We start from the raw sequence: 22,702 nt of genomic DNA on the forward strand, positions 1-22,702 counted from the left end.
TCCATGTGTGTGATGAGGGATACGACACTCGGTAAGTTCTCTGATCACCGGCACCCGCATGTTCTTTTTTTTTTTAAAATTTTTTTTTTCAACGTTTTTTATTTATTTTTGGGACAGAGAGAGACAGAGCATGAACGGGGGAGGGGCAGAGAGAGAGGGAGACACAGAATTGGAAACAGGCTCCAGGCTCCGAGCCATCGGCCCAGAGCCTGACGCGGGGCTCGAACTCACGGACCATGAGATCGTGACCTGGCTGAAGTCGGACGCTTAACCGACTGCGCCACCCAGGCGCCCCACGGCACCCGCATGTTCTTGAGTGACAGTCGTCAAAATGTAGACATTTACTGCTCTTTGTTTGAACCCTGGATGTGATTAAAGGATCATCACACAGTGATGGACAATACCTGTGGTCCTTAAAAGAACTTCTCTTGGAGAAGGGAAAACAGTCTGAAAAGGAAATTACACAATTAGCCCTAGCATACCCTAGCAGATGAAGTTCGAGGCCAAAGCTCGAACTTAGGTTTTCCATTATTGTCTGCTGGACCCTCCACATGCTGGTAAATAGTATGTTCCTTTGCGTATTACAGACGCAAGGGAAAGTCAATCACAGAGAACAGACCTGGTGTGCTGGTTTGACACTTATTAACAGAAATATATACGTATTGTATTTAGTGTTCTTTTTTCCCACTGATGTGTTGCGTTTGGGCCTGATGGTCTGGGCTAGCGGCTCTGTGGTGTTCATCTTGTACAGACGTATGCAGGACGTTCTCCACATTCACAGCAAAAACCTGTCCCCCAAATGCTCTGCTGAGACCAAAGTCACCCAGAGCATCCTCATCCAGGTAAGCACATTTGTCTCCGTTACCTCGCTGTCTTCATCCCTCTGCCTTTTGGTTGGCTCACTCTGCTGCACCCAGTTGTGGCTGGTGAGTCTCAGTGCACTGACTGCTGTATGCCCCCCACCCTCGGTCCTCTCGTGCTCCTTTCTCTTTAGGCTCCACTTTGCCCACTATGCAAAAGAAACTATTTCCATACACTGGTCAGGTCACTACAAATGTTAGAATGTAGGTCTCTGAATATTGTCCATTTATAAATTCATCTTTCCTCCCATATATTTAAGCACTTTATGGACAAGTCGGATTGAGAACAGAGTCAGGAACAAGACAGGGTGAGCCTGACCCTTTTTTTTTTTTTCTAACTGTTTATTTATTTGAGAGAGCGCTCATGCATGAGAGGAGGAGGGGCAGAGGGAGAGGGAGACAGAGAATCCCAAGCAGGCTCTGTGCTGTCAGCGCAGAGCCTGACGCAGGGCTCCATCTCAAGAACCGTGAGATCATGACCTGAACAGAAATCAACAGTCAGGATGCTTAACTGACAAAACCCCCCAGGTGCCTCATAAAATTATTTGTAATTTAGCCAACAGCTAGGCACAAAAAAGGGAGGTATTCTCACTTCTACTTTGCAGTACACATCCCATAACAGCAGAATAGAAGTGGGTATTTTTCTCACAAAAACAAACAAACCTCTCTTTCTTATAAGTCCTGCTAAATTTCCTGTCTCTACCCTTCTCTCCTTTTAGAATCATTTGAAACATCATGGTCATTAAATATATTCTCAGCTTTATTTGATTAAATACACAAACTCCTAAAAACATGAGATCCCATTCTCCCCTCTCATTCTTGCATGGGCTAGTAAAGACTTTAGGAATACATTTATGATAAAGCTTCTCCCCCCCACCCCACCCCCTGCAGTTTCACTAGGAGAAGACTCTTAAGTCACTTGGGTTTCAAGTTGCTGCCACTGAGTCCAGAAGTGTTTGGTACCACTTGGATGCCCTCAAATAAATTCCAAACACAACTGCAGAAGTAAACTAGCTGTTTGATGATACCTTCAGAACAGTCATGGGGCATCACACAATATTTGAACAGAAGAGTGGAATTTCAAAGTTGGGTTTGCTCGTGGTTGCAATCCAGTCAGAAACTCCATATATGCGTCCCGGCAATGTTCCCTGTGCTCCAGTGGGATTGGGAGGGCTGGAAGGGAAAGGGGCCACATAAACCTGGTGCTGAGCTAGGTGGGACTGGGCAATTTGTGAAGTGTGCATGAGAAACAGCTTTCATGAGGGTGACTGATGTCAGAGCTCTGGTACGTGGGATCACAAACTCTAGTAAAGATAGCGATGCTACTGTAACCCCCTTAAGGAGGCTACGGCTGTGCTGATTCTCGTGTGTCTCAATTCTTCTGCAACTTTTCTTTCTGAACCTATTCTCTCCTCCTTAATGCTCCTCACCTAAGCTCTCTCAGAATCAGTCCTCAGAAAAGAAGCCTTTAGTAGGAGGGTTTCCTCTGTATACTTCATTCCTTCTAAGAATCACACGGGATGTGTCCATTTTACATCCATCTTCTGCTCTGTGTTGACTGCTGAGGTCTTTTGCTGTTGTGGACGATCATCTGTTTGTTCAGTCTGTTTCCTCATCTGTCTACCTCTGGTCTTTTGTTCATATTCTCCATCCTGGAATCAGGATATTTCACTTGACCTTTACTCTTCATCCTTTAAAGTCTTGCTGTTCTCTGTATTTGAATCTTCTTTTGATAACCGTGTTATCAATCACCAGAATCTCACTTTTATTATTTATTCAATTGACTGAAGATGTCACTGAATCAGTATATATGTGTCAATAGTACTCTCCGTGGTGTGTAGCATTCCTATTTTTCTTCCACTCTTTTATTCTGTAAGAGTCAGACCATTTTCATGAGCTCTTTCTTCTGTGAGACTCACTCTTGACCAGCATGGTTTTCTCCCTTTTTTCTCTCTTCTCTCCACTGGCTGCAGTTCTGGCTGCTTCACCTAATGTCCTTCTCCTTGCATGGTCAACTTCTCCCAAAATCATTTCATATAACCTTGATTTTTCCAGAGTCTCTGTGAAGCTTGTATAGAACGGTTGGACTCAAGTCGTCTCGGGTCCTGTGGACACCATGCTTTCATGGCATCTCAGGATGAAAAGGAGATGTTACAAAACATGATTAAAAGTAGGAAAATAATAGAAATTTAGAACATGAGTGTCTTTTCTTTGGTCTCATTTCATTTAGTCTGGTCCTTAATGATGTTCCTTCTGGACTATTATTTAGATGGCTTTATGGTACTCTTTCTGTACCTTTGAAAAAAAATTTTTTTTTTTTTTTTTTTTAAATTTTTTTTTCAACGTTTTTTATTTATTTTTGGGACAGAGAGAGACAAAGCATGAACGGGGGAGGGGCAGAGAGAGAGGGAGACACAGAATCGGAAACAGGCTCCAGGCTCCGAGCCGTCAGCCCAGAGCCTGACGCGGGGCTCGAACTCACGGACCGCGAGATCGTGACCTGGCTGAAGTCGGAGGCTTAACCGACTGCGCCACCCAGGCGCCCCTGAAAAAAAATTTTTTAACATTTATTTTTGAGAGAGACAGAACGTGAGTGGGAGAGGGGCAGAGAGATGGAGACACAGAATTTGAAGCAGGCTCTAGGCTCTGAGCTGTCAGCACAGAGCCTGACGAGGGGCTTGAACTCACGAACCGCAAGATCATGACCTGAGCCCAAGATGGATGCTTAACCGACTGAGCCACCCAGGCTCCCCATAACCATTAATTTTCAAAAAGGCAGTTCCATGAAAGACAAAGGTTGAAGTGCTCCAAATTGAAAGAGGCTGAGATACATAACAAAATCTATGACTCTAGAATGGATCATGGATCAGAAAAGATTACAACGAAAATATCTCTAGCAATTGGTAAAAATGGAAGTGTTTAATAGATACCATTTATCGATGTTAAATTTCCTAAACTTGATAGCAACACGGTTGCTATGATGCTTAGATGATAAACATAAAAGTATTATGGGGTGCTAGATGGGAGTGAGCATGTTACTAATGTGTAAACACTAGGTGATGGGTGTTAAAGGGCATATTGGTGTTCACTGAAGTATTATTATGACATTTCTAGATGTCTGAAACTTTTCTAGAAGAAAATGTAAGAACAGGGGTGCCTTGGTGGCTCAGTTGGTTAAGTGTCCAACTCTTGATTTCAGCTCAAGTAATGATCTCACAGTTCATGAGATCAAGCCCCACATTGGGCTCTGACAGCATGGAGCCTGCTTGGGAATCTCTCTCTCAAAATAAAAAAACATTAATGTTTCCTGAAAGAAAGTATTAAAATGCTTTAATCTTCTGTTTCTATTATCACTAGTTTCTTCAAGTATCTCAGTTTGCTCCTCAGGATACTCTGGTACAAGTTCAATATGTTCCCTTATCTCTATGCAGGAATAAAGGAGTTTTTAGATTGGCGGGGGGGGGGGGGGGGGTGAGGGGGGCTGGGAGGGGGTAGGGGTACATTTAGTAGGACCCAAGAATCTGTTCTGCCTTAATGGATATAAATAAAATATCCTGTCATAATAACAAACCACAGAAAATACATGATTAGCCCTCGTTACATGTCTTGACTATTCTTGGCCATATGCTTATTTTTAATACTAATTTAAAGTAAGCTTTTCAACTCCCCTCGGGAAAAAAAAAATTAAGAATTTTAACTGTAATTTCATTAACTCTATAGAAATTATTAAAATACCTATTGACAGTAGTTCTGTGCCAGGTGCTAACATATAAAAGCATAATGTATAAGTGATGACACGAGAGGTCAATGCCACCGAAAGAAAACATTCATGTCCCTCACAACCCCCCTAGAAGTGGGAGGCAGGGCATGTATTCACAGAAGGAACACCACATTTGGGTCATAAAACAGAAGAAGGAGCTCAGGGAGAGCCTAGGCCAGAAGACTCTACTGGGGGTTTCTGAAGAAAACATAAGGCACGGCAGGGTGAACACTTTAGGAATGACTAGTCTGCGTAATTTTGGCGGGTTCTGAATCATAAGGGTGGTCTTTGAGTTGCCAGGCGGACTGGCCCTGGGATGACCGAGGCAGAGGAACATGGCCTCCTGGTGTTCACATACAAACAGAGGAGCCTGTGGGGTGGTGTTTCGATGACCCAAAATGCAACGGCAACTGGGTGTGGAGAGTCACAAGCTCAGGGTCTATGTGAGCCTCCACTTCCAGAACGGCCCGGCACATAGCCAGTCATTTGTGGCTTCCCCCACCACCCCCGTTGTGGTTTTAATGGTGTACGGCACAAGGTGGAGAGGGGGTTTCTTGTGTCAGAAGCCCTCGAACAACTAATGCCCATCCAAAGTATTAGACCCCAGGAGGCGCGAGGCTGCCAAAGCCTCTAAGGAAACGAGTTTACGAGGGCGGCAGCAGGAATGCCTGCTGATCTGAATTTGGAAGTGAGATCTGTAACGAGGAGTATGTCAGCACTAGAACCCAAAGGACTAAACAACGCTGGACTTCCATGTCCTCAATAAGTGTGTCAAGTGAGTCTCCTTGGAGGAGGACAGCATCAATGTAGTGTCACACCTGTGCTTTTGGAGAAAGGTGGACGTGTGCAGACTGATGGCAGAGCTGTCATTGTAGCCCGTGTGTGAACTGGGAAAAGTCTTGTGTCCCCGTTGCAAGTGGAAACAAACTGCGTTTGAGAGGCGGTTAAAATAGGCTGAAATAAACAGAACACGTCAGCCAAATCTACAAGCACAAAATACTGATCAGTTACCGATTAACAGAATCAGTAATTTTAATAATATTGGGCACGGGGCCTTCATGGATGGGACCACAGCATCCCGGCCGTAGAAATTCATCACGAGGTGGGGCGCCTGGGAGGCGCAGTCGGTTAAGCGTCCGACTTCAGCCAGGTCACGAGCTCGCGGTCCGTGAGTTCGAGCCCCGCGTCGGGCTCTGGGCCGATGGCTCGGAGCCTGGAGCCTGTTTCCGATTCTGTGTCTCCCTCTCTCTCTGCCCCTCTCCCGTTTATGCTCTGTCTCTCTCTGTCCCAAAAATAAATAAAAAACGTTGAAAAAAAAAAAAAAATAAAAATAAAAAAAATAAAAAGAAATTCATCACGAGGAACCCAGTTATTTCCAGAATCCAGAAAAAGCAAAATTGGGCTGTCAAGTGGCAGAACATTGGGGAAACCACCCCCTTATCAACTAGTCTTCACACAGTAAGTTTTAACCCTTGAAGGTCTTATTTTAACTTACATTGGGCCATGTTAATATTCCAAATAGGCTTTATGGTGTCTCCTTTTATCAAGTCAATTTGGAACTGTTAAAGGCTTTAATTCATTATTTTGTCAGAGCATCCATACCCGATTTTAAAGCAATGGGTCCTAGGACTATGGGAAATTGAGGCAAGGCTACCAAGGCATACTCGCTTTTCCTCCAATTTTATGTTTATTTACTTTTTGTTTGTTTATTTACTTTCTGAGGCGACAAAGGGCACAACATTTAAATTTAGTGGGATCCTCAGATGTAACCAGAATATTCTTAAGTAACAGTATCAATTAGGTCCATGGAGTTGTCATTTGGTGCATTTTAGCAAATGTTAAAGTACCTTTAGAACCTAGGTTTTACGGGGCACCTGGGTGGCTCAGTGGGTTAAACGTCCGACTTCGGCTCAGGTCATGATCTCACGGTTCGTGGGTTTGAGCCCCGCATCGGGCTCTGTGCTGACAGCTTAGGGCCTGGAGCCTGCTTCAGATTCTGTGTCTCCCTCTCTCTCTGCCCTTCCCCTGTTCACACTCTTTTTGTCTCTCTCAAAAATAAAAAGCATTAAAAAAAAAAAAAAAAAAAGAATCTAGGTTTTATAGGCACAAAACCCAATCAGTCTCTTTTTTTACCTTTTTGTTACAGAAATTTGTTAGTGTATAAATTCTGGATTTTTATTTGAGGTTTTCAATTCTTAAATGGGGTCACATTGCAGCACTTTGCTATAACATATATGAACACACAACTTATTATATATGAATGTTAGAGTATTAAACATATGTATACATTATTACTCTCTTTCCCCATTATCTCAGGGTGTGTTTCTTAAACAAGTCACTGAGGACTGGCACTGTTTGCTACTAGTCCTGGCATCTGCTCTGCACGTAGGGTTGAGTCCCCCGAACTCGGGCTTGCAGCTGCCTCAAGAGCAATCTTTACTCCTCTTTCCTTTGTCTCTACCTCTGATTCACGCTTTGAGTTACCTGAAGGTGGCTTCCTTACTTTGTGTCTCGGGCTTACAAGAAAAAAGGGGGTATGGGGGTAAGCTAAGGGGCCTGGTGCTCCCAGGCCAACTCTCCCCTGGACAGCTCATCTCCCCATTTTCTTTTAAAGTAGGCTTCACACCCAGCACAGAACAAACACAATGCGGGGCTTGAACTCACAACCCTGAGATCAAGCCCTGAGCTGAGAACAAGAGTCAGATGCTTAACGGACTGAGCCATCCGGTGCCCCCTCATTTTTTTTTCCTTAGGCAAAATCTTTTAGAATGACTTTGTCTCTAGGCAGCTGTCTATACTCCCCACCCCATTTCCCCTTTTGTCTCCTGTATGTCCCCCAGTGTTTTCCTTTTTTCCCTTTTGGGTGTCTATCGGCCCAGCTCCTGGTGGTCCCGATCGCCCTCAGAGGGGCCAGGGTCTACATACAAAAGAGCAATGTGGGCAGCATCCTGACTCGGGGACCTCTGGCTTACGGAGACTCCTAGCTCGTTACCAGGCAGCGGCACCTACAAGGGCCCCAGCAGTGACAGGGACATCTGTCGTCTCTAACGAGCAGAGAAGCCTCAGGTGCTTAAGGGGGAGTGCTGGTTTTTCTTTTTACCTTTTGAAAATTTAACAGGAGTCACAAGTGTCCAAGGATGGGATCCCTTATATCCTACTTGGTTGGGGGACGGATCGTGACAACAGTAAAGCAAGCAACAAGGGATGTGCCTTTGAAACATTTACTTCTGGCTTCCCATGAGGAGGACAGCCCTCGGTGCTAGGCAGCCCCGGCAGCCCCCTGCAAATCCCAGGGACCCATGCCTGGTTGAAAGCAGATCTATAGCTCATGGGGACCAATACCCAGACTCCCCGCAAGGAATGCCCTTGAGAAGGGCAAGCCCAGGAGCCCTCTGTAGCCCTCAGCACCGGTGGGCAGGCTGACCAGACTCAACCCCAACACAGTCCCATTGGAGGAAGCCTGTTCTCGCTTCCTTGTGGGACCCTTTGCCAGACACCCAAATACCCCAGGTCACTGCCAGGAACTCAGGGTCAAACGAGGTTTGGCCCAGCGGACCATGATGTTCCAGGTAAAGCGCCAACCTAGGGAACTACAGCCACCGCCAACCTGGACCCAGCACCTAGGACACGAGCGGACCCCAGAGCCACGCGCCTCCAAGGTTCTCTTACGGTTCAGGTTGGAACGTCACGGCGGCACACGGCAGGCACAGAAAGCAGCAGTGGCGGCGGCTAGCTGCGCCCTCCCAAGGGAAGCATCTGCAGCCTGGGATGTCCGGGCGGGCAGCCACGGCCCTCACTGCACCTGTTCCGTGTACAAAGGTGCCCGAGTAGTGACAGAGGTCAACACCACTGAAGGAAGAGCCAGGCAAAGCCACAGAAGGAAGACCAGGTTTGGGTCAAGAAGCGCGAGCCAGGGGAGAACCTGGGCCAGAAGACTTTCCCGGGGTTTCTGAGAAGGCGAGGCAAGGCCAGGGGAGCAGGTTAGGACTGGTTGGCTGGAGTTACCTCAGCAGGCTTCAGGCCCAGGGATGGTCTCTACTTGCCTGGCACCTGGTCCTGGAGTGACCCAGGCCGAGGAATACTGCCTGGTGGGGTGTGTGGGCCACACGGAGGTGTGGCTCTAGACTGGTCCGTTTGCACAGCAGAGACACGCTCCCGGCTGGGCCCTCTGGTATCACCAAGAATTGGCCAGCCCCAGCCAAAAGGTTATTTAAGATATAAAAGTATCAAAATGTACAGAAAATAATGATTAATACAACAGCGTCACTCCTCTTGGATAAACTTTATCACCGAAATTCACTCCTTTAGCCTTCACAGTGATGCTGAGTATGCATATCTCCAGAGAAACTTGGAAAATTCGGGTACAGAATGCTATCTGAGAGGAAGGAGAACAGTCCGCTTTAGTGAAATGCTCCTACACATTCCACTGCAAACCACACACGCAAAAGACCACAAAACATACACACAGAAACATGAGCTACAGGGACACTCAGTGCCCGCTGGGAAGCTGTGAGTACAAGTCTCCACGCCCTTCACAGGGAGCAAAGCTCGAGTGGACATTGTCAAGTTCAGTGTGTTTGGTCAGCAAAGAGGGAGGACAATCCACCCAGCCTGCAGAGGGAACATGAGGAGACATCAAAGGTCCGCCGAATGCTGTGGCCCAAGCGGCAGGAATGGGCACTCTAGGATCCCAATGCTGGCCACCTCTCGTGGCCCCAGTGGGTGAGGGGTCCTCCTTCCTGGTGGAGGAAAAGTTCTCTCTCAAAATCAAAGAAGCCTAACAAACCCTGGGCTTCTCTCCCCCTCTCTCCCCTTTTACAAGGATTCAAGAAACATTAGAATGGCTAACGTTGTTAAAAAGACTAATTATACCAAATATTGGTGAGGTTGTAGGGAAAAGACACTCACGCTACTGGTGGGGGTGTGAAATTACATACCCGCTTTAGAACACAGTCGGCAGCTTCCTAAAAAAAACCCCAAACATCCAACTACCCTCTGACTTAGGCACGATACTCCTAGGTATGAACTCAAAAGAAATGAAACATATTTCCATGAAGACTTCACATAAATGTCTGTGGCAGCTTTATCTTAAGAGCCAGGAACTGAAAACAATCCAAATGCTAATGAACAGACAAATGCACAAAAGGCGTGATATCCACAGAGTATAAAGTATCGACCTATACGCTACACGACTCAAAAGAAAAGCAATACCGGGGCGCCTGGGCGGCTCAGTCGATTGAGTGTCCAACTTCGGGTCATGGCATGATCTCGCGGTTCGTGGGTTCGAGCCCCGCGTCGGGCTCTGTGCTGACAGCTGAGCCTGGAGCCTGCTTCAGATTGTGTCTCCCTCTCTCTCTGCCCCTCGCCCACTCACACTCTCCCTCCCTCTCGAAAATAAACATTAAAATTTTTTTTAAAAGAAAAGCAAAATCTGACTATTCTTGACACAGCAGAGATAAACATAAAAAATAATTGTGCCGTATAAAAGAAACCACCTAAGAAAGGACTCGATTTATATGAAATTCTGAAAAAGGCAAACTCCTCTATACTGAATAAAATAAGCACCTTTACCCAGACACCAAGTATCGTCCACTCCCCAACATTTCCAAAAACATTTCCAACAGTCCTAAAGAATCCTGACCATCAAAGTCAGAAGACAGCTGCCACCAAGTAGGCAGGTCACTTACTGTGAGTGAGCTCAGCTTTGTGAGGCACTCCCTGCAGTGGGCACATTTTGCTTATTTTGTTGAGCAGCAGATATGGGGAGAAAAAACTGAGCAAGACATCCCAGGGCCTGGAACAGGACAGGCATGTGGTCAGTGTTTAGGACATGTTAGCTCTGGCTGTTGTTTTATTTTGTTTTGTGTTTACTAATTTCTCTCTTTAAAGTGACACATATTTTATTTTTCCTAAATTATTATATTCTTTCCAGAGCTCTGGTAAATGGGAAAAAATTTTCCTTGCCATAAAGAATAAGTTGCCATGAAAACACAACAATAAAATCAAAATAATGCTACTACGTCCCAGCAAGCTCATGGGGCCTCCTCGGGACTGCTCTCGGCTTGCAGAAAGGGAAATTAGTAATGTGTAGAGGGGTACGCAGACTCAGCACTAAACCCAGACTTTCTCCTGAGGCCAATCGGGGGAACGACAACAGAGAGGGCTGGCTGCAGGAGTGCCCACCCATGCCACGTAAAGACATGTCCGTGTGCCCTCTGAAAGCACACGGACCCTCCCGTACCCGTGGAGGACTGTGGCCCAGGCCTTAAGGAAACAGGGATGACTGCACAGGCACCTGTTGTGCTCCCATCAGCGCACTGTCAGACCTGCAGTGACAGAGGAGGGGGCTGTTCCTTCAAACCAGGCTGCCCCCGCCACATCGTCCTTGGTCCAAGGGACACTGTACGATGACTGTGTGGCCCACCCACCAGGCTTTGCAGCGTCCCTAGAACATGCCTGCCCCACGAGTCTCTGTGGTGCGTTAGTGCCCTCTGTGTCCCCGGGCTTGCTAGGTCACGTCAATGCCTCCACCTATGTCCTAGGTCCCTGGTGAGTTTTACATATCCCAGGTGTGCATGCCTCGTGTCCATCACACACCGTTTGTGCCATGGATATGGTGTTCGCACACGGGTTCACACTGTGTTGAGGATGTCAGCGTTGCACGTCTGTCACACGTGTTCCCAGGGTGTATGTCAGGTATGGCCAGGAAGCGCTAAGGAGTATCAGCATCGCACTCCTGACACACAGGGTCCCCCAGATCTGAGCATGTGTGTCCCCAGGCTGCGCTACAGTGTCATCACCACACATCCATCCCATCTGATGCCTGAATGCATTTCCAGGTTATGCAACTGCCAGGCACCCATCTGCCAGGACCAGACCTCAAACACTCATCAGTATCTAGTGCACGGGAAATTTGGGGGAAGGGTCAGCACATTATGAGATACAGGGAGTCAAATCTAGAATGCCTCAAACTGTCATGGACACATGGCTCATCACTTCAACAAGTAAACAAAAAAGAGATAAGGGGCATCCGGGTGGCCCCAGTTGGTTGGGCATCTGACTCTTGATTTCAGCTCAGGTCATGATCTCATGGTCCATGAGATTGAGCCCTGTGTTGGGCTCCACACACTCAAGCCTGCTTGAGATTCTCTGTCCCTCTCTCTCCACCCCTCCCCTGCTTATGTGCATGTTCTCTCTTCTTCTCTCTCAAAATAAATAAGTAAACTTTAAAAATAAATAAATACAAATAAAAGAGAAGCGGTATCTAGAGGTTAAGAGACCTGCAAAACACATTCTGCATCCTGAGTCTGACTACTCTGCCTGAAAAATCAAATGCGTTTTTGAGAAAATGGATAAAATTCATCACTGAATTTTTCGTATTTATCACAATTCACAATATTTTTACTACATGAGAAAGTTATTTGCATTATAAAAAAAACTCTTAACATTTTAGAAAAGCATTGCATTAAAAACCATGATGTCTGGGAGCACCTGGGTGGCTCAGTTGGTTAAGCATCCGACTTTGGCTCAGGTCATGATCTCGCCGTCCGTGAGTTCGAGCCCTGCGTCGGGCTCTGTGCTGACCGCTCAGAGCCTGGAGCCTGTTTCAGATTCTGTGTCTCCCTCTCTCTCTGACCCTCCCCCGTTCATGCTCTCTCTCTGTCTCAAAAATAAATAAACGTTAAAAAAAAAAATTAAAAAAAAAAAAAAAAAAAAGAGTCCAACTTCAGCTCAGGTCATGATGTCACGGTTTGCGAGTTTGAGTCCCATGTGGGGCTCTGTGCTGACAGCTCAGAGCCTGGAGCCTGCTTCGGATTCTGTGTGTCTCTCTCTGTCCCTCCCCTGCCCACAGTCTGCCCCTCTCTCTCTCGGAAATAAACAAACATTAAAAACAAACAAAACAAAAAACCCCACCATAATGTCTGGGTTTAGTGGGTAAAATAACTCACTGATATACATGAAGGGAGATGAAACAAGAATGACCCTAAATAATGATAGAAGACTAAGGGTCCATAATCTTTTCCATTCTGTGTATATTTGAAAGTAGCCATTAAAAAGGGTAGAATATGTCCTTGTATTAGTAATTCTATGTTGGGAAGATTATCTTTAATTAATTAATTTTATTTTAGAGAGAGAGGGAGAGAGAAAGAGCATGTACATGTGAGTTGGGGAGAGGGGCGGGGGTGGGGAGAGAGAATCTTAAGCAGGCTTCAAGCTCAGCACAGAGCCCAATGAGGGGCTCGATCCCATGACCCTGGGATCACGACCTGAGCTGAAATCAAGAGTTGGCCACTCAACCAACTGAGCCACCCAGGTACCCCTGGTTTATCTTTTTTTTTTTTTTCCTTTTTTTAGAGAGGAGGAGAATGAATTTTAAAAGTGCACAAGGAAGCTTTTGTTTTTATGAATCAAAACGTCCAAATACACATTTTAAATATGCGCATTTTAGTCAATTATACATCAGCCAAACTTGAAGTCACAAATACTCAAATAGTGTCACTCCCTGATCACTTTACTGTTTTCGTATCACATACGGTCTGGAGGCCATCTGTGGGTACTCTATCAATAGGGTAGAAATAGAATGGTGTGCTACTGCCAACTTTTCCCAACCCCGTTTGGGGACATCATGTCGGCAGTTTGAAATTGGTCATCATGGGAGAACTTATACCAAGAAAGTCAGCAAATGCTAGAAACTAAGGCTTAATTTATCATATTATTGAATACAATATATGGAATGTCTATGCCTAGAAAAGTGACGGAAGGGCGCCTGGGTGGCTCAGTCAGTTAGGCATCCCGCTTCGGCCCAGGTCATGATCTCGCGGTCCATGAGTTTGAGCCTCCCACCGGGCACTCTGCTGTCAGCTGGCTGTCAGCAGAGAGCCCGCTTCAGATCCTCTGTCCCCACTCTCTCTCTGCCCCTCCCCTGTACATGTGCATGAGCTCTCTCTCGAGAATATATAAAAATATAAAAATAAAATAAATATTTTAAAAAGTGATGAAAAGTATGCTAATAAATCGTATAGGTGGCCACTACCTTGTGCATATCCCCCCAAAGAGAATACCCATAAAGAAAAAATGACAGAATATTCTTCGAGTATTCAAAAACACCTATTCCATGCAGCAAAGAAGTTGCCCACATTACTGAAGAACAAATATTCCAACCTAAGTCTGTTTTGTTTCATCTTATTTGTTACTAAACGGAAAATAACCAAATTTCATAAGAGAGAAAATAGTCCACAGGTAAGAAGAGGCAGTTTACTAAAAAAGATAAACAGCAAACACATGAAATAATGCTCAACACCATAAATCCTTAGGGAAATACAATGAAAACAAATGAGATAACAATACTTATTTTAAAAAGGTGAAATTAAAAAGTCAATCTTACCAGGCACTGACAAGGGTGTGAAGGAGTTGGAAGTCTCACACGCTGCTGGTGGAAATGCAAAAAGACACAATCATTTTAGATCACTGCTTGGCAATTTTTAAAAAGGAGTTAAATATTTACCTACCCCATGACTCAGGCAGTGCACTAGGAGTCATTAAAATAGGAGAAATGAAACACATATCCATATAAAGAATTATAAACAAATGTTTACACCAGCTTTATCTGCAAAAACTCATCACTGGAAATAATCCAAATATCCATCAACAGATGAATGGATAAATGCAGCTGATGACACATCAAAGAGAAAGCTACTCAGAAATTAGAATAAATGATTCATACAGGCGCCATTTAGGATTCTCAACGCAGCATCAAGAAAACAGAAAAAAAGAGCAAACACTTTATGGTTAATCATAAATTCTAGAAAATGCAATTTTATTATTTTTTTAAACGTTTATTTATTTTTGAGACAGACAGAGACAGAGCATGAACAGGGGAGGGGCAGAGAGAGAGGGAGACACAGAATCTGAAACAGGCTCCAGGCTCTGAGAGGTCAGCACGGAGCCCGACGCGGGGCTTTAACTCACGGACCGTGAGATCGTGACCTGAGCCGAAGTCGGACGCTTAACCGACTGAGCCACCCAGGCACCCCAAAAAATGCAATCAATTTTAAAAGAACGCAAATCAATGGTTGCCTCGAGGGCCAGAGACAGATTATAAAAGGGAGAAAGGAAAACATGCAGGTGACAGACATGCTCATTATCACTGCTAACAGTGACGGTTTCCTAAGTGTACACAGGTCAAAACTTACCATGTTGTAATGCTTTAAATACGTTCAATTTAGTCTATGTTTATTATGCCTTAACTTAATACAGCTTTCAGAAGTGGTTCACAGTAAAAATCCAAATCTCCCACCCTTCAGAACATCAGGTCTGGGAACTCTGTATTGACTCCACTGTCTCACTCATGCCTGAGGGTCAGCCTTTCCTCAGTGGCAGTTAATACTGGCCAACAGTGAAAGCCATTTCCACCAGAGTAAGGGCATTGCTAGCTGGGTCACAATAGCCATATCCCCAGAGTACAGGATCTCCCTTCTCCCCTGCCTTCTTCTGTTGCCTGTACAGCAACGGCCTTGAGGTTAACAGCTCAGATTGGCTACAGGAACCCACAAAACCCCTGGTCTGCCAATGACTTCAGCCACACAAGATAAACCCACCTGGAGATCCTGAGATTTCTGTACACTCGCAGCCTGCAGTCAGTCACCGAAACACCTGTGGGTGCACACCCGGGAGAGGCACACTCCATGTACCCTGCGGCAGTCTCCTCCACGCTCTATTGATAGTGTTTCTGTGCCAATTATGGGTTCCCTTGCCCCTGCAGTCTTACAGCCAGCAACACTGGCCTACTGAGCTCTGGGTATCAGGGTGCACAGCTCCTCTGCAGGACCTGGGGATGATTTTCCTCAGCACTGCTGGGCACTGAGGTATCCCGTGAACAAGGAAAATTTCACGTTGTCTCCAAAAGCACGGGTGTTGTCACAACTGCCCCTTTCTCAGGGTGACCTCTGGCATCCAGGCAAAAACTCAGGACCACAGAGCAGTCTTTCCTAGGAGGTCCTGGCAGCAACGCAGACTATGATACAACTGGAGACCACTACACTCTACCATCACACTGTCCCCTCTGAGGCACCAACGTTTGCATCCCCTCATAACTTTCCACTTCAAGTTGGCAGTCCTTCAAGCTACCCTACACTGTGGACAGAGTTTCTAAGATTAAAGGTGCTTAAACAGAAAGGCCTTTATTATTGCACAAACCAGCCAAAGCTGTGCGACAGTTTCCAGTTCGATGACTTGGAAGCTGGAAAACCTCATCAAGAGCACTCCCTGAGAGCAGTTAGATCTCTCAAAAAGCTAGTTCTGCGCAGGCCATCAGCAGAACCCAGATAGTGTTCTAGAGGCCAGCAGAGGGTCAAGTCCATGTGCTAACTTGTCAAGAGAGAAGGGAATGAAGATATCATAAGGCTCAGGATACTCTTGATTTCCTCTAGCACATGGGAGAGCAGAGGTCAGCTTTGACAAGCAGACCAAGGTGACTGACACACACTGTGGGGACTGGCCACGTGGTAGAGCTGAAGTGGCTGCTGCCACCGAAACTGGTAGTGACATCAACCTGGCAAGGAGCTTGGACAGGTTGTACATGCTTCCCGCATAACTGAAACTTACAGGGAAATCTCCAGTCTGTAGATGTTTTCAGATCTATAAAATTCAGTTCAGGCAGATGGCTCAAGAGGCTTTCCTCCACCACAGTTAAACTAAATAAGGAAAGGGCACATTCTCTGCATCTGTTTCACTTTGTGTGAACTCTTTGGTGTTGACTGAGCTCAGTTTGCAGCTAAAGGATTTCTCATTCACTGCAGGTGAGCTCTCCTATGTCGAAGGAGGCCAGAGCTCTGGCTAAAGGATTTCCCACACTCATTGCACTCATAAGGCTTTGCTCCAGAGTGAACTGTCTGGTGTCGAACAAGGTGGGTTTTACGGCTGAAGGATTTCCCACATTCACCGCATTCATACGGCTTTTCTCCAGTGTGAACTCTTTGGTGTTGAATGAGGACAGATTTCTGGCTAAAGGATTTCCCACATTCATTGCACTCATAAGGCCTTTCTCCAGTGTGAACTCTTTGGTGTTGAATGAGGACAGATTTCTCACTAAAAGATTTCCCACATTCAATGCAATCATAAGGCCTAACTCCAGTGTGAACTCTCCAGTGTCTCATGAGGTGGGTTTTACAACTAAATGATTTCCCACATTCAGTGCATTCATAAGGCCTTGCTCTAGCATGAGCTCTCTTGTGGCGAAGAAGGCCAGAACTTTGGGTAAATGATTTCCCACATTCAGTGCATTTGTAAGGCCTTTCGTTAGTATGAACTCTCAGGTGTTTAATAAGGATAGATTTTTGGATAAAGGACTTCCCACATTCACTGCACTCGTACGGCCTCTCTCCAGTATGAACTCTTTGGTGTTGAATGAGGTCAGATTTCTGGCTGAAAGATCTGCCACATTCTATGCACTCATAAGGCTTTGCTCCAGTGTGAACTCTCCAGTGTCGAATGAGATGGGTTTTGCGACTAAAGAACCTCCCACATTCACTACACTTGTAAGATCTTTCTTCGGTGTGAATTTTCTGGTGCTGAAAAGGTCTGTATTTACAGCTGACGTCTTTTCCACATTTGCTACATTCGTCAAGACCTTCTCCATCGTGGAATCTCTGGTGGTCAAGAGTGTGAGTGTTGCTGAAAGCTCTCCTGCATTTGATCCACTTGTGACTTATTCCGCTGGTAAAGGGCTCCCCACACTCAATGCTGCTCTGGGGCTTCTCGCTATTGGGCATATCCAGGTGCTGGAGAAGGCCTGAGGGAGCTAGAAAGTCCTTTCCACGTTCCCCACTGGCAAAGGGCCTCGCTGACACGTGGAATCTGCAGCTCGTCACTAACAAGGCACTGTCCATGTCCATTTTGAACATTTTCTCTCCACTCTCATGCTTTTGATACTGGTGAAGGTTTGCACCAAACCAGAAGCCTCTGGTCACCCCACCCAAGTATGATGTCTGCCCAGAATATGCCGCTCGGAGCTCAGAAGGTTGCAAATTGTCTTTCAAGACTGGGACGCAATTCTCACAGAGATGAGTCTTCTGGATTGATGAACCTGTCTTAGAAGTCCTGACCTGTGACACTCTTTCTACAGAAACACTCTGCTCAGAAGGTACTTCAAAATTCTCTGCTCCACACCAACAATCTGAAAGAAGAGAAATGCTGATAAAGTATACTTTACCTCTGAGGAAGAGAGGGAAGTCCCATCAAAAATGTGTGTCAAAAATATACATTCAAACCAAAGACAGAATCCACGGGTATAATTTCAGAATGGGGCACCAATTTGAAGGGAGGGCTGCTTTGCAGTACTGGGCCTCTAAAGATGACAGAATGAGGGAGACCTTTTGGGACAAAGGGCACAAGTAGGGGGTGCCACACAGGGAGGGGAGGCAGGATCACTAATTCACTCCTATGCCAACAGCCTTCAGCAGGAACTTGTTGTCTGGGGACAAGTCCACGCTACTGAGAACAATGGTTCTGCCCAGGCCCAGGGAAATACCAGTGGAACTGAGTATCTGGTGTTCAAGGACAATTTAAGGATATGTGCACACATCACAACACATTCACAACACATTACGTACAGGAGAACTGCAGACCACGTGATGGAGAGGAACAAGTGATGGAGGTCAGAAAGCCAGGGACAGCCAGGAATAGAAGTCACAGATGAAATGTGACTCAGAGTCAGAAAAGCATAGAGTATGCAGAAAAAAGGTGTAGAAATGATGTGTCCAGTGGCACCTGCACCGAAACGCTGGTGAACACAGGGCAGGTTCCTGGTATACTTTAAACACAGCCCTGATGTCAGGCCCCTTCCAGCAGCTGCCACTCACCAGGCCAGGCCTTCTCTGAGACCGCCGGGCCAAGTCCACCCTGCGAAGCAGCCAGCAACCTCCTCAGACTCCCAGTTGGAGAACTACGTAGGACCTGAGTGAGGCAAGTCCTTAGGGAAAGACAGGACAGGTGAGGGGTCAGCACCAGCCCAGAGCAACTAGGAAATATCGGACCACAGAAAGGAACACTGCAATTAAAATCTCAAAGCACGGTCTTTCAAGAAAGGTCTAAGGACCACGTAAGTAGGGACCATGACGATGTTTACAATTCCTGATATAGGCAATCATAAGGAAATCTTTAAAAGTTCTCATCACAAGGAAAAAATATCTGCAACTCTGTATGGTGATGAACGTTCACTACACGTAATGTAGTAAGCATTCCACAACATATACAAGTATCAAATCATTACACTGTATGCCTGAAACCAATATGTCACATGTCAATTATATCTCAATTTAAAAAAAAAAAAGGAGGAGGCAAAACCTGGGGCACAAGATGCCACGAATCTGGACACAGTCATCCCACCAGGGAGAGGGTGAGCAATGTGAGATCCATTCGGGTGACTGTGGGACTCCCAGATTCCCAGACCCTTCCCTGTACACAGTGGGGTAGCAGGTATTAGGGCGGCTTGCTGAGGGCACCGCTTGGGGCAGTGAACATAGCTTAGCACTGGCACCTACAGCACACATGCCAAGGAAGTGGGGAAGTTAGCAGAGGCCAAGGTTTAGCTCTGGGAGAGGGAAAAAGAGCAGCTCACAACACTGAGAGGAAGATGAAGGCCTTACCCAGGGATGTTGTAAGTGCAAAGGTCTCCAGCATCACGTCGTGGTACAGGAACCTCTGAGCCTCATCAAGGAGCCCCCACTCCTCCTGGGAGAAGTACACGGCCACGTCCTCGAAAGTCACACAACTCTGCCAGAGTGGGGACAGTTCATTCCATAATCAGCTTCTCCCCTAGGATTCCCAAGTTCATCCACCCACTCATCCTTCCCCTGCTCACCCACCTCCCCACATCCCCATCTCAGGGAAGACACCAGGCCCTGGGGCATCTGATGCACACTGTCTCCTTCTGGTCCCTTTGATCACCATCTCCACCCACAGCAACGACAGGCAGGTGGGCAGGTAGACGATACCAAAACTCTGATGTCAGGCCCCTTCCAGCAGCTGCCATTCACCAGGCCAGGCCTTCTCTGAGACCGCCCTGCCAAGTTCCCCAAGAGGGACACACTCTCTCGTTAAGCAATTCTCCAGATCAGATGTCCCAGACGTAACCAAGGGTGTGGGCTCCCATTTCTCTCTTATGTTCTCAAGGCCAGGGCCCTTGGGCCTTCACTTCCCACTCTCTCCTAGTTCTCTCTGCTCTGTACCACAGGCACCCCCCATCCTTCTTCTGGCATAGAGTCTGGCAAATTCAAACACGTTCCAGAACTACAGCAGCACACCTCCAATGGTCCCACTGCCAGAGGCAGCCCAGAGTCCTGCTCCGTAGGTCTCCCTGCCTGACGGCTCCTCGCTTCAACCGCAGCCACACGGAACCACTTGTGGATCTCAGCACTCATGACCCTCCTCCACTCATGCCGCACTTGATCGGCTCTCGCCGGTCAAGCCTTCTTCTCTCTGTCCAACCCTCATCCAGAGCCAGTCCCAGAACTTTTCCACCCCAGGTGCAGAGATTCTCCTACATGAGCACTTGGCCCCCGAGCTAATCCAGCTGCCCGACCGAAAGTCCCCAGGCACACCAAGGTCACAACAAAGTCCTGGTGACCCCAGAGCAGTGAGTAAGCAGCAGTCCTGGCCTCACCACCATGTTGCCTCCATTACTCCCACACTCCTGCATCATCTCATGTGCACCCACCTCTCAGAAGCCTTGCTCCCATCAGGTCATCCACTTTCCCACACTGTTCCCACCACTCCTCTCTTTCACTGACCCACACGCAGACACTGGTCTGCACCCCCCAACTAGGTGACCAAGCACGAGACCCAGCCTCTGACCTCACTCACCCCTTCCGAGGCTACTATTAACATCATCATGACTGGGATTACCCCTCCTCAACGTGACGCACTGCGTTACGGACCAAATGTACACATTCTCCCAAAAGTGGTATGTTTGGAGCCCTAACCCCCAGTGTGATGGAATTTGGAGATTTGGAGGTGGGGCCTTTTGGGGTGGTGATCAGATTTTGATTAGGTCAGGAGGGTGGGACCCTCTTAAGAAACCCTTCTACTTTCTTCTTTCTCACCTTCAAAATCAGAAAATCACAGATCTACTGAAAAAACCTGATTCAGAATCCAGCCATCTCTACCCCCTCCAAGGCCACCGCACTGGTCCACATCATCAGCGCTCACTGGACTACCGCAGTACCCTCCTCCCTGGTCTTCCTGCCACTTCGCTCACTCGCCCAGTCTGTTCTCTGTGCTGCAGCCGCAGGAAGCATAAGAGCTTGAACAGATCCCTCCTCTGCTCCAAAGCTCCCACTGTTCCCACCATCTCCAGAGTAGACACCCAACTTCTCAGGGGGCCATCCCAGGTCTGACTCCTGTCCCTGTGCTCTCTGTTCCCATGAGAAAGGACACTGAGCTACCCTTGTTCAGCTCAGTCTCGCCTCCAAAGGCCTGCAGACACTGGTACTATACTGGGGCAACCGTCCTCCACACCTCATTCTATTGGCTGCCAGCAATAGGAACCACTCCACAGAACCCCCAGCCTGGTCTGAGGACCCTGGGCTTAGAACCTGTTCCCAGTCCCCAGGCCTGGAAGAATGATAAATGAAGAGTGTCAGGACACCACAATCACAGAGATAAAGAGAGGAATCAGGACCAGTGAGGTTCTGGAACACCATCCACTCACTCACCTCTGCAGGGTTCATAAGTGCTTCTGTACTGATAACGGTCTGCATGAAGAGGAAAATTCGGAGAGGCAGGTGACCATGGCAGGGCTCCATGGGCTCGGGGCTACCCTGCACCCCTGCCCGGCCCTGGAGCCAGGTGACCTGGGATAACTACAGTCTCTCTGATCCTCAGTCCCCAGAGCTGAGTCTTACAACTGTATGACCTTGGACAGGGACCAAAACCTCCCTGTGCTTCCTATTATCATCCTTCCTCCGGTCTGGTCCCCTTAGCACCTTGTAAAAACTTTTTAAAAAGGCTAATTCAGGTGAGGCCTTTCCTGTTCACAATTCTCAATGGCTCCCAGCCTCTGATGGCCACCTGCCAGTCCCCCCGTGACCCCGCCGCACACCCTCTGTTCCCCTGAGGGCAGAGGGAGGACCCCACACCCCCCAATTCCTCCCCCTCGGCGCCCCCTGCAGCCCTGCACCAGCCGACCCCTCCCCTGCAGCCCGCTCCCGCACCCTGTCGTGCCAGCGCTCAGACACAGGGTCCCCACACGCGAGCGCCTCCCCGGCCCGGACACCGGTACCTGGGCCGCAGGGACGCGAGCAGGCGCCCCGCGCTCGGGCCTGGAGGGTCTGGGGCGAGGGGGGGAGGGGGGCCCGGGGGGCGCGCGTTTACCTGAGCCGGGTCCCTGCGCGCGGTCGCCGCCATCTGACTCTGGGCGGAGCGGACACCCGGGCCAGCGGTCCCCGTCCCGGCCCCGGCGCGGGGCAGCCCGGGCGGCGTTGAGGAGTCGCGGACGCCAGTCTGCGCGGCGGGGTCAGCGCCTCCCCTCGCGCCTTCTCGGCCCCCTCAGTCTCCACCCGACCTCAGGAGTCCGTGACCCAGCACGTAGAGCTCACAGCAGCCAAAACTACCGCCACGAGGAGGACGCCGGAAGTCCCGCCCCGACACGATGGGAACACATGGAATTGCCCTTCTCGTGAGCCTCTATTGGCTAAACGACGACGACGCCCGGCGCAGCGTCCTCTGGGTAGTGTAGTTCTCACAGCACGAAAAGCCCTGGCGCGGGGCGCCCCTCACCCGCAGACTAGGAGGGAGAGGTGCTGAGAGGTGGTGTCTCCGTCTCCCAAGGGCGGGGGAGGGGCCTCGCTCCTTTAAGGGGCTGCTCTTAGATTTCTGAGGAGTGTCGTGTGCAACTGATCACCTAGGTGTTTAGAGAAGTTATTTCGGACTCCTTGAAGCTTAGCATTTTCTCGGATTCTAGAAGTAGTATTTCAGATGCTCCCAGTGACTCAGTCCATTCCACAGAGTCGTGCAGACACAAAACGTGGAGCCTAATAGTTTATCTTCTTTCTTTTCAAATGCCTCTAGCCCGAAACGTTAGAGT

At 47.8% G+C, this 22,702-nt stretch overlaps 1 protein-coding gene across 1 annotated transcript in view; it reads right to left on the minus strand.

Annotated features, from left to right (window-relative positions):
• LOC131500083 (zinc finger protein 530-like) overlaps nt 1-22,250 on the minus strand; it is a gene marked incomplete at its 3' end in the record, with an annotated part of 39,065 nt that extends 16,815 nt beyond the window's left edge. The window contains exons 1-4 of the mRNA XM_058708821.1: nt 21,991-22,250; nt 19,266-19,392; nt 17,210-17,794; nt 14,006-14,050 (exon numbers count right to left, since the gene is read on the minus strand). Of these exons, the coding sequence (XP_058564804.1) occupies nt 14,006-14,050; nt 17,210-17,794; nt 19,266-19,392; nt 21,991-22,023 (790 nt within the window). The remainder of the gene's footprint in view (nt 1-14,005; nt 14,051-17,209; nt 17,795-19,265; nt 19,393-21,990) is intronic.
• Nucleotides 22,251-22,702: the final 452 nt, after the last annotated feature.

This window comes from Neofelis nebulosa, chromosome 17 (genome assembly GCF_028018385.1).
Source record: "Neofelis nebulosa isolate mNeoNeb1 chromosome 17, mNeoNeb1.pri, whole genome shotgun sequence".
Classification (NCBI taxonomy): domain Eukaryota; kingdom Metazoa; phylum Chordata; class Mammalia; order Carnivora; family Felidae; genus Neofelis; species Neofelis nebulosa.